Source organism: Cydia fagiglandana, chromosome 9, assembly GCF_963556715.1.
Source record: "Cydia fagiglandana chromosome 9, ilCydFagi1.1, whole genome shotgun sequence".
NCBI lineage: Eukaryota > Metazoa > Arthropoda > Insecta > Lepidoptera > Tortricidae > Cydia > Cydia fagiglandana.
This window is the reverse complement of record NC_085940.1, coordinates 9,691,763-9,709,362: the sequence shown is the minus strand read 5'-3', so window position 1 is coordinate 9,709,362 and position 17,600 is coordinate 9,691,763. Positions and strand designations below refer to the sequence as shown.

Here is a 17,600-nt window from a genome sequence, read left to right as displayed (position 1 = left end):
TGGTTCCAACTGGAAACAAAAATGACAGAAGTCTATGATTTGTTTCTTTGGATGACACGTTTTTTAGCTTTGCGTGTTTACCCTCATTTCGACCTATTCGATATGTCGCTAAGTTAGATAAGAAGGTGCCTGCACCTAAATAGTTTGTTTAAAACATAATTTAATCGTTATCGAATAAAAGAAAATTGTGTCCTTCGTATGCCTTTGTAAACTAATACTAAAGAATTTATATTTTATGTCTTTTGCAAAATACATTGGCAACATTGTATGTGAAGACTTGCTGATCTTCATACTAGTAATTCATAATATTAATATAGTATATATATGTGACGTCCCACGGGTAATGGTACCTTATGGCGGTTGACGCTTACGCTATTATTTACGTCGCTCCAATATTATTGCGGCGCTATGCGACGTAAGTGCTAGCCGCCATAAGGTACCTTTTTCCGTGGAACGTCACATATATACCTACCTACTAGAGAATCAAATAAGTAATTGATCTAGCTACATAGATCAACGCACCTAGACCAACGCACCTAGGTAAAACCGTGGGTAAATATAATAGATTCCGATTTCTTTATTTCAAGATGAAAATTACACATTTGCTACATTCGTCAAAATTATCTTTATGTTCTCATCATAATCGTCAAAAATTACATTATTCATTCAAAATAAAAAATAATAAGATTATTAAATAATAAATATAATATTGTATACTTATGTCGGATTCGTATAAAAACATTCCTAGTAGGCAATTTGAAACAAATTAAAGTCTTGTTGCCCGTTGAGACTTGACTTACATTAACCTAGTATGCACCTATTTAGGAATAACCTAGTGTTTACTGGCTCAAGGATACTTTTTATGATAGCTGTTGGCTAATTCGAAGACCTTGGTAAAATATTGCAACATTACTACCTTCTATAACGAAAATTACCGTTTTAAAGCCGTTAAGCGACAAATCGAAACAATACTCTAAAAGACCTTGCGTTACTGTACGTAGTTTTACTATTGTGTAATTCTTGTAATAAGCAGCATAGATAATTACTAGAAAGCTACTGCATAACCTGACAAAAACTAGGTATCATTAGTTTAACTACGAAGTGCCTAATCAAATCAGTAACATTATAAACGTAATTAAGTGATTGTATGAGCATTAGATCGAAATTGTAACCTTCAAATAAGACTTCCACGTTACGTCTTCCTGTTGTAAAATGTACATAATTATGTCTCTGACTGCAGTCCATTTATCTATTACTTATTACCATTCGTTTGAACTTTAATTATGCTTGAGGTTTTAATAGATTTGCATTTAATCCTTCCAATCCAATGACTTTTGATATTTAAATCCTCGTCTTAAACAAAACTTGCATTATCTGTATAAATGACTTCCGTATGACGTTAAACTAGTTTTACACGATGAAATATTTGTGTCATGCCCTTATCATGCTTTGTAGTGACTCAAGGAAGAATGCATTCAGCAAACATTTGGTCAAGTGTGCACATATCAGGGAATCCGTGGCGGTTAAAGCACTCTGGCGCAAAGACAGACTTTAAGTTTGAAATGTATCAAGTCATGTCTATGCCATGATGGTGATGACATTGATGAGTTAATGGCAATGATAACGTTCTAAACGTTTCTACATATAGGTAGGTTATATGCCTGCTATACTTAATGCGTATCGGTATATTGTCACCCATTTTATTCCACATTACTTAAACATTTATTTTGTAACCTAACTCCCCGTATAGCACAATATGTTAATTCTTGAAGTAAGAACGGTAGTTCTAATTGTTTGAATATAAGTACAGTCAGCAATACTATTCGCTTAGCACCTTTGCATAGAAACTTCTATGCAGGGGGGTACCTACATAATCTCTGCAGCGAACTATAGGTACCTATGCCTAAACAGAGATTAATTATGTTTTACTTTGATACTTTGTATATAGAAACTCGTTTTTGATAATCGGTTAAATGTGTTATGGTCTAGAGACTGAGAAGGCCGTATAATTTGCAATCATTTATTAAATATATCGGTCAGTAGCCTTAAACGAGGATCGTCCGAGCTGTTAGCATTTACTCATCCGGTATGTAGTGTATTAACTATACATTAAGATATAATCAGCTTAGATAAACATCGACCAAGTACAGCTTGTAATGTAATTGTGCCAATTAATTAATATGTATACCTAGTATGTAGATGAAGATCTATGCCAAATTTCTTCTTCTATAGCATCCAATCTCGCTTTTACAAGAAAGCGTTTAACTCTTTAATGGGCCAGATTTAAAAACATCTCATCGTCACTTCGTATGCAATGAAAGATGTGCGTCAGGCGCGCACTATTGACCAAGACGATGGTCACGGTCGTATCAAAACCGCAACAAACTGTTATCAGAATCGTGTTCCTTAAAAATTTTGCATAAGAAAAAAATACAAAAATATGTGACGTCCCACGGGCAAAGGTACCTTATGGCGGGTATGGAGTTATGCATACCCCAGTAATCTACAATAAATAAGCTATCGATAACACAAAAGATCAACCTCCTAGGTTGCGTAGTTACAGAGATATGATTTTTTGAAAATAATGTTGTGAAATGAGCAACTTTACGATAGAGAAGTTTTAAGTTTAGCCGCCTAAAAAACTATGTTCCTGAAGTAAGTTACATAGTTGACTACAAATAATAATACCTTATTATGCGGCTTGTTCTGTAATGCAAATAGAAACTTTTGATATAGACTGATTTATGTGTATACTAACCAATTTCATAAAAATAAAGTTTTCTTACATTATCACGATTGATTGCAATGAGCTCTCAAGATTTAAATTTTATCTATTAGAAAACGACACTGACAGACAGTTTAAGCAAAAAACAATACCGATTTAGAGGTGAAAATGTATTTTCTGACTTTTTCATATAAAATCACAAAATTGAATATTTTTACTTTTAATGTGACACACAATCAATTTTTCTGAGCACATATGAAAGAAATTCTGTCATTCAAATGAAATAAATCCTAAAACCCCAACTAAATACTATATTTAACCCCTTATGCCACTTTAAACTTACATAACAATAACAGTATTTGCTCCATACATTTACGAAAAGGTACCTTATGGAAATAAATCTAATAATACATCACTACAAAACATCAATCACATTACAGTTTATCTTTTATGAATAGAAAATATTAATTTACATTAAACTGCCACAAATTTAATTAGTTCTTCGTCATAATAATCTTAAAAAAGACCAATAATTTGTATGTAATGAAAAGGTACCTTATGGTTAAGTTACATGATGAGGCATGATGATGATGGAACAGTTTGGATAAACTAATAATATTTTGGGGTAAAGATGGTATAAATCGTCTATTTCTTATCAATAATATATTTTGTTTGCCATTGAAGATAAGCGGCTTTGAGGTTCAATGACTTCATATATTCCATAAGGTAATGCGTCGGGTATTGGCATTTTTCAGCAAACCAATGGCTGATTTACTGCATGCGACCAAACCAAATGAAGATTATTCTAGTTAAGAAAGACTTGACGAGAGTAACTTTGGTATAATAGCAGGCTACTTGGATTTGTGATGTCGGTCGATGTACGGTTATAATATTTGGTAGGCGCCCCAACCAGAACTGAAATTATCAAATTAGTTTTGCAGAATGCTAATACAGTTCTCTACCAAACTTCTTTTCCCGTATTGACTAGTTTTTTTGGGAATTTTCAATCTTTTTTTCCATAAGGTACCTTTTCTACTAAACTCTGAGACGACATTACTAGGCTTATAACTAACTTATAACAAAAATAAAAACAGGTAAACAAACGTTACGCATTAAGGTTTCAGATCACACAATAAAAAAAAATTGAGCATTTTTTCACCTCTTTACAAAACATTTCATATCTCCGAAACTAGAAACCCTCATAAGGTACCTTTTCCCATGGAACGTCACATATGGTGTTAAGTTGTAATATTTTTTGCCTGGTACGAAAGTTTAGTGTATCCTGTGCTATTTAAGTTTAATTAAAATAATTTTTGAAAAATACGATTCAAAAATAAAATAGTCGTCTCTGCAATAATCTATTAGTGTCTACATTCCACTTGAATTACAGTACAATCAATTGCAACTACTGTTTAATTCGCGACATACGAAGATAATAACTCAATTTTCGACTCATATTGTGTTGAGTTGTTGACAATGGTTGACACGTGTTTTTTTCAGAAGCCTATTTACACGCCACCGTGTCAGCGCGTAAGTGCAGCCGAGACACGACTAATCACACTGATCCTCGAACAATGACCACGGATACGTGGAATCAAAGGGCGTATGTGTAATTGTTGTCATTCCTCTGTGAAGCGAACCGTGAAAGGTTTAACAATGACTGGAGCATCTGGACGGAACTAGATTCAATTGTTAATTGATGGAAACTATTAGGTAGGTACAATAGGAATAATGAATGAATGTCAAGTTCATCATGTCTTAAATTACAAAAGGAAAATAGGACAGAAAATTGCCGTTGCGTGCTTATAGTTAATAAACTACTAAGTTTATCAATAATAAATAATGTTGTAAGTGTAATATGTTTGCAGTAATTGGTAATACAGGCAAAATACTAAACTACTAAGTTTATCAATAATAAATTATGTTGTAAGTATAATATGTTTGCAGTAATTGGTAAGGCAGGCAATTGATAATACCAGTGTTAAACATTTTTCTTATAGAACATGGATCTACTATACCTACACCTATTGCAAAATACGAATAGGTTAGGTAGGTACAATAGGTACATGGGTGATACACTGATATCGTGTACCTGATTTTTGTATGGGAAAATTGTGTTTCAGATTTTAGTACGGGAGCAAACTTTTTTCTGCTGCCTTGGCGTACAAAATGTAACTTTTAACTGATCAAGTTGTTAATTTTAATATGTTAATTAAAAACTCAATGCCCGTGTAAACAAAAACGAATAAAAAGTCATAATGGGTCATTGTGCCTTGTGGTAACAAAATGGTGTTAGGTTAGATACATGTAAGGTAGAAGTACTAGTGCTCGACGCTGCACTAGTATTCAACATGGGCACTTTATGTCAAACAAACTAACTTAACAATATAATGCAACAGTTTACCTACTTAACGTCCATTAAGTCCATTTAGAAAAGTTCTCACTACGATATCCGCGGTTGTCGCTTCAACAACACTTAAGTAATTATCGGTGTTAAACTCGGTGTTTCTATTGACACACTAATTGTTAATCACCTCTCCACCTGACTTGAATAAACGATACGTAACTCTGACATGCGCTTTCCATCCAACACAGCATGTTTTAGAGATTTTGTTCTCCTATTCTCTGTCTTTTTTAAGGGGCCCACGGACAGATTACCAGTTCGCCGGACGATGCCTGTCAGTTGTTAGGAGCTGTCAAATTTTGCGTTAACTGACATCAAAGAGAATAGATAGTATAGAGGGCTATTGCCAAAGTAAACTTTGTAGTCACGGTACATTTACTGCTATCTATCGACACACGATTAAAACTTAAAATAAAATTGAAAATGTATAAATTAATCAAAATATGTTTACGGATAAATGATTTTTAATTTTTATTGTTCCATACTAACCTATGTTCTTTCACTGATATGTGTTAAAATTGTTAAATATCAAACGGTGTCGTCAACGCCATTTAGCCGAGAATAGGCCAAAGGTGTGTGCGCCATCTATTCGAGAATGACTTTTTCTTGATTTCCGAGGCACTTTTTTTCGTAGACTTTCTTTATCTTATACTCTTATACGGAGTTATATATATCTCTGCTCTGTTGACATGCTGGTATCGTCCGGCGAACTGGTAATCAGTGGACCCCATTATGGATATGGTTGTGAAAATACAAACTTCCAAAATAAGCATTTATTTTACAGTTTGTTACACAAAATATTACATTCAGTGATTTTGTTTTGCTTAGTGTGTTTATATTTTAATGCTGTAGAAACTATGCACGCATGCTAAGCATGAGTAGGTATTCTATGCCTCATTTGAACTATGTCCATTAGTCTGAAATGTACCCTATTTTTTTTTTATTCATTATTTTAATAAGTTTCTTTAAATACATTAATAAAATTAATAATTAATTAGTTAATAGAATTGGGTTGCTTTCAGGAATTGTAGAAAAAAGTCTGCATAAAGTTTCGCAAGTTATTCATGATACTTTTTCGGATTACACATCTATCTAAGGACTGCAGATTATTTATACATATTACAGTATCATATCCTGTTTTAGCTCTTTATTTTTGTTGTGTCTTATAGGTATAATATGTTAAAATAGTGCAAATTTAAATAATAACGTGTAACGGCATCACTGGCCATTAAATATTTAGACAATCGACGTAATGCTGCGCACGTCATCGACACACAAAGACAGTTTTATTATTTCCGATTGCCTGAACAGAATACTGATGGACAAAATAGAGATCTAACGTTAACCATTTCATATATCTACAAAAGACATATATCTACTTATGAATTTATTAGACAACCTAAAAACAAAGATTTTAGGTACGTCAATTTCCACAGTTTATTTGTACATTTAGTTTTCAGAAACAAGACAGTATGCATATGTACCTACCCCAATTATCTTTGGAATGGTTTGAAAACTATTTAGTCATATTAACAACATGTTACCAATTTTAGTTCATTAGGTAGTTTGTCTGTATATTGTGATCTGTAGATTTAAAAATAGTTTTACTTCTTTGCATTTTTGTGTTCTTGGTTGTGCTATATTTTTATCTAGGTAAACTTTACTTACTTAATAATGATGATATTTCTATGGCATGTAAGTTTTCAAGGTTTTCAAATAAACAGTAAAATTCTTGTCACAATAAATTTACTTCAACAGAAATTCATCTTGCAAAATGCAATTAATCGGATGCGTACAAGTACACATCATTAGTATTACTCCACCGCGCAAAAACCAGGACCATAAGACGGCACGTTCCTGTCGAGTCGGCTACTAAAATTGGCATTGGAATTGAGAAACTCGTTAGAAGTAGTGGTTTTTACCGCGTACTCGCAGATCGCAGATTTCTATTGAACCGGCCGATGCATTCCGGCGATACAGTGTAGAAACATAAATCAGTAACTGGCTAATTTGATTTTCGCAACCATTCCTTAACTTTCCTCCAGCTATAATAGAGTCGAGATACTTATATAATATGAAGGACTCCTGAATAATTACTAACATATAATGTATTTATATAGTTTTTGAAAAAGTTGCATACATTATTAACCTATCCGGGGTTAACTGATCGGCACTTGGGCAAAATTTCGTATGTCTGTTCGGTTGTTTGTCTTATCTTCGGTTGAAATTTTTGTGTCGATACTGTTTATGGTTTCAAAATGGCGGAGTTATATGGGTTCGCAAGGTCTACAGGTCAGAGAGACTAGTTTTTTGTTATCATTTACTTGAAGTTGAAATTACCCCGCATTCGAAATTGCACCGCTGCACCTTCTATTCTAATTGGAAAAATCCTGAAGTAGTCAAGAATTTTCAGGTTCAGAAAAGTCATGTAGTAATGAGTAATGGAATGCGTATGCCGTTAAATATTTATAACCTAGCTAACATTCCTAGTTAAAGGAGTTAAGTACCTACTGATAATAAAGTATTTACTGTGCAGGTATCGTATGAGACTCGTCGGCCAATGGCAGACCTGGAGCGGTTGCCTTCGGCAGACATGCTGGCTGGCAAGCGCACCTGATCTTACCGTACCAAAATGGCGCTTAAGAATCTGAATTCTGATGGACATACGCCATTTTACTGGATAGACTTAATGCAGTCGTAAGTACTTAAATATGTATTGGAAGATTCCACTAACTCTTGATTTTGACTACAGCGGATGGATGAAATCTGGCTAGTGGCTTAACAGTGCGTACTAGGTGTAATATTTGCTTAGCTCTAAAGGAGGCCACTGATTAGGTACCAGTTCGCCGTACAATCAGCCTGTCAGTTAAACGCAAAATTTGACAGGTGCGAACAACTGACAGGCTGATATCGTCCGGGGAACTTGTAATCTGTGGGCCCCTTAAATTCTGTAGATGAAGTAGGTAAGTAAGATTGATTGGTAGGTAAGATTGATTTACGAAGAAAAGACTTTAGTTGTTAGTAAATAATTACTACAGTCGTAACACATAGTCTCAGACTATAGAACAATATTTTGTATTCTAACTTATAATGAGTTGATGTTTTCTAAAAGTTAAGGAACTAGATCCTAGAACTATTATAATTGGCATGCAGGGAAGTTGAGCAAAACGTGCAGCGCACTATTACATAACTTTCCATTTTTAGGTTCCCGTACCCATAGGGTAAAAACGGAAGAATCCATCTGTCCGTCTGTCTGTTGAAATTTTCACAGTTTTTATTTTTGTTGCCGCTATAACAACAAATACTAAAAAGTAGGGAACCCTCGATAGAGTCCGACTCGCATTTGGCCGAGTTTTTTATTTTTTACGACCTAAACTAAAAGTAATTAAAACATAGATTCTAAGATTAATTAGCACACACAAGACGCGACAGGAGTATCTAATTAATACTTAAATCAAACGGAACTTCATTAGCAACAGTAACAGAAAACCAGTCATACAAGAACTGAGGGCTTGCCGGCAAGTAAGCTATAGCTACGTATTTGTATCTGTATTCCTCCATTAGCTATTTAGTATTTTGTTAAAAAAAAATAAGTATCAAGACGCGATCGCAAAAGAGATAAAATGATAGCGTAATGTGCATGTTAATGTTTTATGTTATTCCCACTAGTTACCACTCAGTTGTTACCAGTGGTAACTACTTACTAGGAAATTTTTCCCACCACCAACATTTTGTTAGTGTTCAATACAAATAAATCAGTATAAATAGTATACTATAAATATGTATAGAGGCTTCAATAACCGCCTCTACATCTTAGATGCCAAACGCCAACAACGTAAAGAGAGACCGAAACCCTCTTACACGTATACGTATAACACGTCTGGCCAACTCTATTGTAACACCTGCAGAAGAGTCTTTAAGACCAAGTTCGGCCTGGCCCGCCACCTTCGGGCCCATAACAGGCGTAATCCGTAATTGCTGAGGTCGCCGTCATCGAAATCGATGAGGTGGACTATATACTCGTATAATCCCACGAGTGTTTCAGTAAACTTTATTACTACCTATTGAAATTGTAGCAAATATCAAGGCGTAATATTACGTATTAGTCATACCTTTGATTGATATCAACTTCTTTACATTCTAGTTTGAGTCAGTTTTTCACGGTGCATCCCTGCGGCCCTAATGTAGCTCATTAAGGGACAAGGGATTTGAAGCAGCATGTCGTCACGTTGCTACTATTCTCCACTTTCGCTAAGTTTATAGCCATATATTCACTCCTGTCACTTGAGTCGAATAGGCCCCCAGAAAATGAATCACAGCGCTCGCCTAATGACAGAGCCGGCAGGCTGGCTGGACCCCTTTCTCCGCACTCGATAAATCAGCTCCTAGTGTTCGTAATAACTGAGCTAACTCGCATCTAGATCGTTATTGCGGTGCCGCTAAATATCTAAACAGCTTAGTTTGTCCCGCAATTACTGAGGTAATATGCCTGACTTGCCTGGTGTTCCTATTTAATTACAAGAATTAATTTGCCTGCAATGGTCTACATCTATTTGATTTACGTAGTGACAAGTCGTGTCAATACGGTTGAGTTGATAAAAACACACAATGATCATAAAAACCTAAATACAAAAGTTGATTGGCTGGGATTCCAAAGATGTAAATATGTAAAGTCATTGTCGATAAACAGGCTGTCACACTTTATAGTAGAGCGGTGTCTCTATCTAACCTTATTTTTGTAATCGATTAACAAATTGGTATCCGCTGACCGTGTCAACTCATTTCACACTTGACGAAATCAATGGTAAATAATTAAAATTCTAAGAAGTACCTATATTTTTAACTCTTTGATACAATCTTAACCCTCGACCTCTGGAATTGAAAAATATAAAATTAAATTAAAACTGTACAGTAACTAAATTTAAGAAATAGAGTTTTAAGCGATAAGACCGCCAAACGTTTGTCTCTAGTGATACTTAATTTTTTTTTTTGTAGGTTTATACGGTTTTTATTGAAATGTGCCTTACCAAAGTAGAATAATAATATACATTCCTACTTATCTAATCAAAATAGATACCTAAGACATAACTTTATTGGACCTTTTTTACAAAACCATGACAGTAGTAGTCCCAAGTCATGATTTAGATTATTTTATTAGATGTATTAAATCGGGATTGGCAACTTTTAAAGGATTTTAAAGATGGCCACCATAGGTTTTTCCTGTTTCTAGTTTTGTTCTATGGGATTTGGCAGCAGGGAGAACACCACCGCCGTGACAATTAAAAAAAAAGAAAAAAGAATAATTTTTTTTTACATATCATACGTTAAATTACATTTAAATACAATTATTATATTTTAGTCTCAAGTAATTGTTGGATTTATCGATTTTGCTCGCTCAGTACAAATTGCGGATCGGTCGAGCGACAAATCCGACTTCTCATCTCTCAGAATACAATGACATACTTCAACGAAAATGTGTTAGTGTGCGTGTTGTGACACTAGTCACTCGTCCGTACATAAAAAGAGATCGAGGTTTGCAAGATTTGTCTTTGACGTGTGTCATTTTCTATGTATTTGTGTCGTCATTACAGATAGGATTTTGTACGTAAGTGTGTGAGAAATGCGACTGTGTGCACCTTTCCCCCCGCGAAAAATGGCAGAAAGATTTGTACGGCGAGATATCGCTTGGGCCCCTCCCTTCCGACGTGTCGGAAGCCGGTGTTGCTCGAAGCCCCCATTGGTTAGTAGCCAAATTAGTTGCATGCTTTCAATCGATCTAGTAGAGCTTATGTAGCTACGAATGTAGGTAGAGCCAGAGCAAATCAGCCAAATATGTTTGAGCACAATACTCTGAGATCAGATTTAATTTAAATTGTAGCTGAATGCACTGTGAAATCGTTATGCCGCCATTTGTAATTTCGCACATTATACATACATAATAGTTTACGTAAGTTACAATCATATTTACATTTCCAGGAATCAAATTCATTATCCCAGTGCCCAGTCTTGTACAATTTGTACATAATGACTAATCAGATGCCATGTCGTGTCATGTACAACCTTGCTTCTGAAGAGCTGATGTCTGTCACAATGCTCACAATGCAACAAATGCCTATTGTAGCTTTTCGACCATGCATTTCCTGCGATCCTGTGAACTAGTATGTCTAGATACATCATTTCATACATACATACCATAAGAAGTTTTCAAGTGCCTTTCTTCATTTGATTTAATGTAAAATATGCTATTCCTTTGACTCAATGGGCTACCTTTATTTTACTGTTCACTAATTTTTTATTAAAAAAATCACGTAAAACTGCCTCGTTGTAGGTATTTCGTCTATTTATGTCTGTTCGTTCAGAGTAAAGAACACATAATATCAACCTATCTCCTCCTCGTCGCCTCAGGAATGGATGGTAATAAATGTTTCAATGTGCCTCTGAATCAAGGTGTATATTGTTATACTGATGATGATCAATAAGTAAACGATTTCACTTTATCGATTTATTAATCCAGTTTACTTCTGACGTAGTCGCCATTACGCTTTTAATTCCTATACAATTAGTCACGTGTCTCCCCACACTGTCTCCTTCAACGTGACTCCTATCTTCGCCTTGTAATGATATTGACACCTGTCAAAAGTTGTTAATTACCTACGTATGATTCATCTCGGTGATGCATCTCGGCGTGTAATAGATAATTGCAATTAAGCGATCTAGAGTGCTATACTACGTTGTTTTTAGGGTTCCGTACCCAAAGCAAAAAAAACCGTCTGTCCGTCCGTCCGTCCGTCTGTCTGTCACCAGGCTATAACTCATGAACCGTGATAGACAGTTGAAATTTTCACAAGTGATATATTTCTGTTGGCGCTAACAAATATTAATGTTTTTTTTTATATTTGTTAAAAATTGTTGTTAACAAATATTAAAAACAAAATAAAATAAAATATTTAAGTGGGGCTCCCATACAACAAACGTGATTTTTTTGCCGCTTTTTGGGTAATGTATGGAACGCTTTTTGCACGAGTCCGAGTCGCACTTGGCCGGTTTTGCAAATATTGTGTAAAAAGTGGTCGGCCATATCACCAAACGAAATCCCTATGTATCTACCTAAATACGTCTCCTTATGATTTATTCTTAATCTATGTTTTTTTTAGATTATTTAGTACTAATAGAGCTACTTCTATAAACATTAAAATAAGGAAATTATAAGAATAACGATGTAACGCAATCATAGAAATGTTTATTATGAATTATAATTTCAACATCTGACGGTAATACTTGGAAAAAAGTTTTATTATGACTGCTTGTAGCAATGAATAGCAATGACGAAGATTGAATGAATTCCTATCTACGAGGATACGGTATCTAAGTAGGTACGCTAATTGGTACTACTACCAGCTACTACTACTACTGATTAGCGTGTAGTTTTCCGGTTACCTACTATTTAAAAAAATATATTTTCCTGTTTTAATAGTTGGCTTTGAAAATAATCGTTATTTAAGGAAGCGGCGTTACGAGTAGGTACGTACTAACTAAAGTACGTACCTACCATATTAAAATATGTAGGTACATATTATTATTTTTAATTCTATCTCTATATGTTACTAAAATATTAGATATAATTTGGTCACAAAATAAAATTTCATCCAATATTCGTACATATGTAGTATGAACTGTGACGTCTGTTTGCTTCAAAAAGGTTTTCCGTTAAATGCCTGATGGAGTTAACTTAGAAGACATACCTATATTACCTACATTCGTTATTTTACAGTTGACCGTCAATAGTATCAATTATAGCGACCCGTCCCGGCTTCGTACGGATTACCTACATAGAACCAATACATTTTTGAAGGGCTCTAGCGCCTGAAAAAACAAAAATATCAAAAAAAGCAAAACGGTCCGACACAGATATTGACAACATTAATCTGTGTTGAAAAAATCATTGCTCTAGCTTCAAAAACCACGGAGGAAAACGAGGACTACGTTTGTATGGAGAAATGACCACTCCTGTTGGCTCTTAACAAATAATACACCTAAACCTTCCTCAAGAATCATTCTATTTTCACACGCGAAAACCACATGAAAGCGACATCCGTTCAGTAGTTTTCGAGTTTATCGCGAACATGCGTACACACAAACAGACAGACGCGGCGGGGGGCTTTGCTTTATAAGGTTTAGTGATAATTTATAGTCCGACGATAGTTGACATGCTTGCCACGGCTAACGTTGTCATCGCTTTTAGTCGATCCAGCTAGCAGTTGCACATTTATCCAATAACTATTGTTTGGCGTAGATAGTGGATGAAGCGGTATGCTTCCAGTCATAATCATAACAATCCTGTCTCTCTTTATTAATGGCGAGTAAAAAATAATACGGGTATTAAATAACGGGCACGATTAAGTCATATATTTAATCCGTCGAAAAATTTAATAAAATTCTTTTAGTTAAGTACTTACTATTTCTTAAGCTTGTAATTGTGACCCGGTCATTTGATCAGTGATACAAAATGTTTGTATGGTTGGTTGATAGATATATGTTTTTTCTTTGTATTGACAAATGCTAGAGCCAATGAATGCACCATGAAAGAAAAAGTAATGTAAATAAAGGTATCATCAATTCATCAGGGTGGTCTTATCTCAGCGGTTTCTTCCAAATATGTACATCATCATTAACTTAAGAGTGTATTCTCTTGTCGGTGGAGTATTTTCCAACTTTCCCTATCTTGCGCCAGCTCTTTGACTTTTTGATACGACACGACCCCTTTGATACTTTTTCTTTCACATGAAAGAACTTCACGAACTAAGTAAATGTACGAGGGTGTATATCTCTTTAGTTTTCGAGCTAATAATATCTAGGTCGGTGTGTTCCCATTTGTCGCCGCGCACAGATGGGAATAGGTATTAGGTGTTTTCATATAAATTAGTTGTCCCCGATACACCTCTATAGTTCGTTTTTTTTAGCATTAGAAAGAACTTGCAAGAAGGTAAGCGATTTTGACATGTCTTTTAATTGAAAAACGCTTTTTAAAATTCAAAAACTATTACTGATGAAAGCAGAAGAATATAAATGATCGTATTAGATTCATAATTGTTACATATTTGCCGTAACTTATTTTTAAAATGTGTTTTTCAATTAAAAGACACATCAAGATTGTTTACCTAATTTCTAATGCTAAAAAAAACGAACTATAGGTAGGTGTCAAAAGACATAATGTAATGGATAATAAACAACAATCGACTTTCTCATTGACCTACGATGTTAATAGCATAGCACAGCATTCGTTTGCATTGTTTTACTCTTTTTAAGTATCAAATACTTGTATTAAGAGGCACCGCTCTTGTATGTATCCTAAATATTGACAGCATGTCCTAAATATTGACCGAAATGAAATAATCGAAAGAGTAGAGTAGTAGAAATATCTACTCTACATGAACTCTTTCAATCTTTAACCGAATTGTGTTTTCCATTCCGTTACATTTCTGATACAAATATGACGTACGAAAAATGTATTAGCACACTTTTATTCTCTTAAGAATAAAAAAAAAAACCACAATAAGTGAGAACAATTCTTCAGCGAATTTATGGCTAAAATAGACTGTACACGTACAGTCAGCTGCAGAGAAAAGGCGTGCATAGCAGTGCTTAGGTAATTTTTTACTGTTGAATGACCTTATTAATATGTATAAATATTATATTTGGTTACATATTATTTATACTAATAAAAAATATTCGTCAGGTGTCCATATTAAAGCTTAGTCCGGTAGACTTGTATTCTAATATTTTTATAGATATTCTTTGAATAAGTAACTCATTATGTTAAATACTTATTAATACCATACTAAAATAGTCTTTATATTTGGATATTATGGTACAGGGTTGTATTTATAGTTGTACTTATTCTATTTTACAAGCTGATACGACTGCGAGCGAGAGTTGTATTTTTTAAATAAACTTTTAAACTTACATTTCGATAAAAGTAACTGCCAGCCGGTCAACATTTTGATAGTTCAATTCTAAACGGGATACACTAAATCACTAAGTCCGTGTCCGCATCACTGTCCAATCACCAAAAAATTAAAAAAAAATATTAAATTTTTGAATAACACCCACAGTTACTTCAGTGTTTTATTTATAAGTTTGAAGTTATTTGTGTTCGATTCGAAAAAAATATATATTCGAATTTAGAACGTAAGGCTGTACGCGTTCGCGGCGCGGGAGTGGTAGGCATTCAGGCGTCATACGCGCGTGCGGCTCTGTTCGCAATAGGCGCGAGCGCAGACGTTCCGGCCCTATATACCACGGCGAAGATGGAGGATGGTTGACGAGTCGAGTACCTATTAAAACCTGAACCCGAATCCAGTGGCGGATTTACAGTCTTTGTCGCCCTAGGCCCTGTGGCCGCCCCTTACTCAGCATCCATCATATTTTCTTTTTTTGTCACAGTTTGCCGCCCTGGCCCCTAATATCTTGCTTCCCTAGTAGGCCCGGGCCTATCTTGGACCTTAGGGCAAATCTGCCACTACCCGAATCTCCTGATCAGAGCGGTTTCTGTGTGATATTAAACCAAAATTTGGCGCGGACAATTTTTACGAAAAAAATTTTTTACCTACTTCACCATCTAACACCACCTTCCAATCCAACGGGAAAATTAGAAACCTGAACTGATCTTTTATCAATCATCCAATACAACATATTGTATACTAAGTAAACAACATAAGTCTACCTGCCTATACTAAATGTAATTGAATACAAATATTCTCAGGGTTTTTTTATCTTCATATTTGGTTATTCGAGTTGTATAGGTACGCTAATGATAACCATAAAAGTTACGTTACGTACTTACACTAACTGTCTTGTACTAACCTCATAACTAATACTCGTATCATTTGTAATTCGAGGTATTACTTCGAGAATCTGATAGGCACCTACTGTTCTAGTGTTAATTTGCAAGAAATAAGACTATAAACCGGGGTCAGAAATACACAAATGGTTTCCAAGAGCGTAAGAGCTAAGACTGACCTAAGAAACACCACAGACAAGTCGTCAAACCTGACCGTAATCCATACGACACCACCAAAGAGTTTGGATGTAATGTAACTCGTCAGCAAGCTTCGTTGCCTAAACATGATACTCGACTGAAAATCTCTCTATTAAATCACGGTTGTATAAAATACTATTATTAAATACATCTGCAACATATCTTCGTATTATTTTCGTAACTTAAGTTAGAATTGCAATTGCCAGTATAAACACATTAATCAATCGTGTCTAGTCGGCTAACATTGCAATGTTTCCGGTTTAAATGGAGCGGCCAAAATAATCCTAATTACATTAATTACATAAACGCACTTGAGTAATCGTAACAAGCACGAAAGGTCAAGTTTAGAGTCTAGACCCACACGATCACTGCAGTTCGAAATGAGTTCGAAGTAGCTCATGTTCCACTTTCACTGCCCGTCACTGCACTTTCAGAGAAAACAATTTGGAAAAAAATTATACAGGCTTTTCTTGTCATTAATATACTTATTAAATATACATGTTTATTCATATTACTTAATATTATTATACAAACTATGATTATGGAATGATGCATGTATGTAAAATTAAGGAAATAAAGAGGCTTTATTATTTTTATTTTATTTATTTATTTTATTTAATATACTTACTTTTAGCTAAAATTTTAAAAAGAATATCATTCTATAAAAAAAAATTGGGAATACGTAGGTAGTCGCCTGGTAGTGATGACACTATGTTTATTTTATTTCATGTACAGTCAAGGAATTTAAATTCCGACCCATTTCGTACTTTGTCACAGTGACAACCGTATGAGGTCTCTAGCGGCTTTCATATTGATTGTCACTGTGACAAAGTACGAAATGGGTCGGAATTTAAATTCCTTGACTGTACCTAACCATTAGCTATTTAAAAAATATTGAATGTTTCAAAACTTCTTAAAAATGTTTCAGTTGTTTCATTGACGGCGTCCTAGCCTAATCGGTGGTGTCTCTGCCTACGAAGCAGTAAGTGGTAAGGGCATTTATTTTTTCATTTACGTGTTTATCACAAATATTTGTTCCTGAGTTATGGATGTTTTCTATGTATATAAGTATTTATATATATATTAAGTATATCGTCGTCTAGTAGCTACAACACAAGCCTTATTGAGCTTACCGTGGGACTAGATTGATTAGTGTAAAATTTAAAGAAAAGATGTCATCAAAGTTAATTTAAATGAACACGTCATGAGTTTCGTTACGGGTTACGGATACATTTAACCTGCCTTACTAACATAACTAACATTGCATAAGTTTTACCATTCAAAACATTAACCCTTTGTTTGCACAAGAATAACAATCGTTCAACGCGTACCTGTTTAATTTAATCCCTATCTAGATAACCATTAGTTTTTATCTCGGAGAACACGGATCCTGTAAGAACACAAATGGTTATACGATGTGTTCTTAGCCTTAT

General features: G+C 34.6%; 1 protein-coding gene across 2 annotated transcripts in view; it reads right to left on the bottom strand.

The window, feature by feature from the left end:
• Positions 1–17,600, bottom strand: part of LOC134667334 (putative inorganic phosphate cotransporter) — a 39,917-nt gene that overhangs the window by 11,640 nt on the left and 10,677 nt on the right. The window contains exon 1 of one of the 2 annotated variants that reach the window (XM_063524688.1): positions 15,094–15,401. The exons of the other annotated variant lie outside the window; for it this stretch is intronic. Within the exon in view, the coding sequence (XP_063380758.1) occupies positions 15,094–15,127 (34 nt within the window). The 5' untranslated portion in view covers positions 15,128–15,401. Of the gene's footprint in view, positions 1–15,093; positions 15,402–17,600 lie in introns of those variants that run through there. 2 annotated transcript variants of the gene reach the window in all.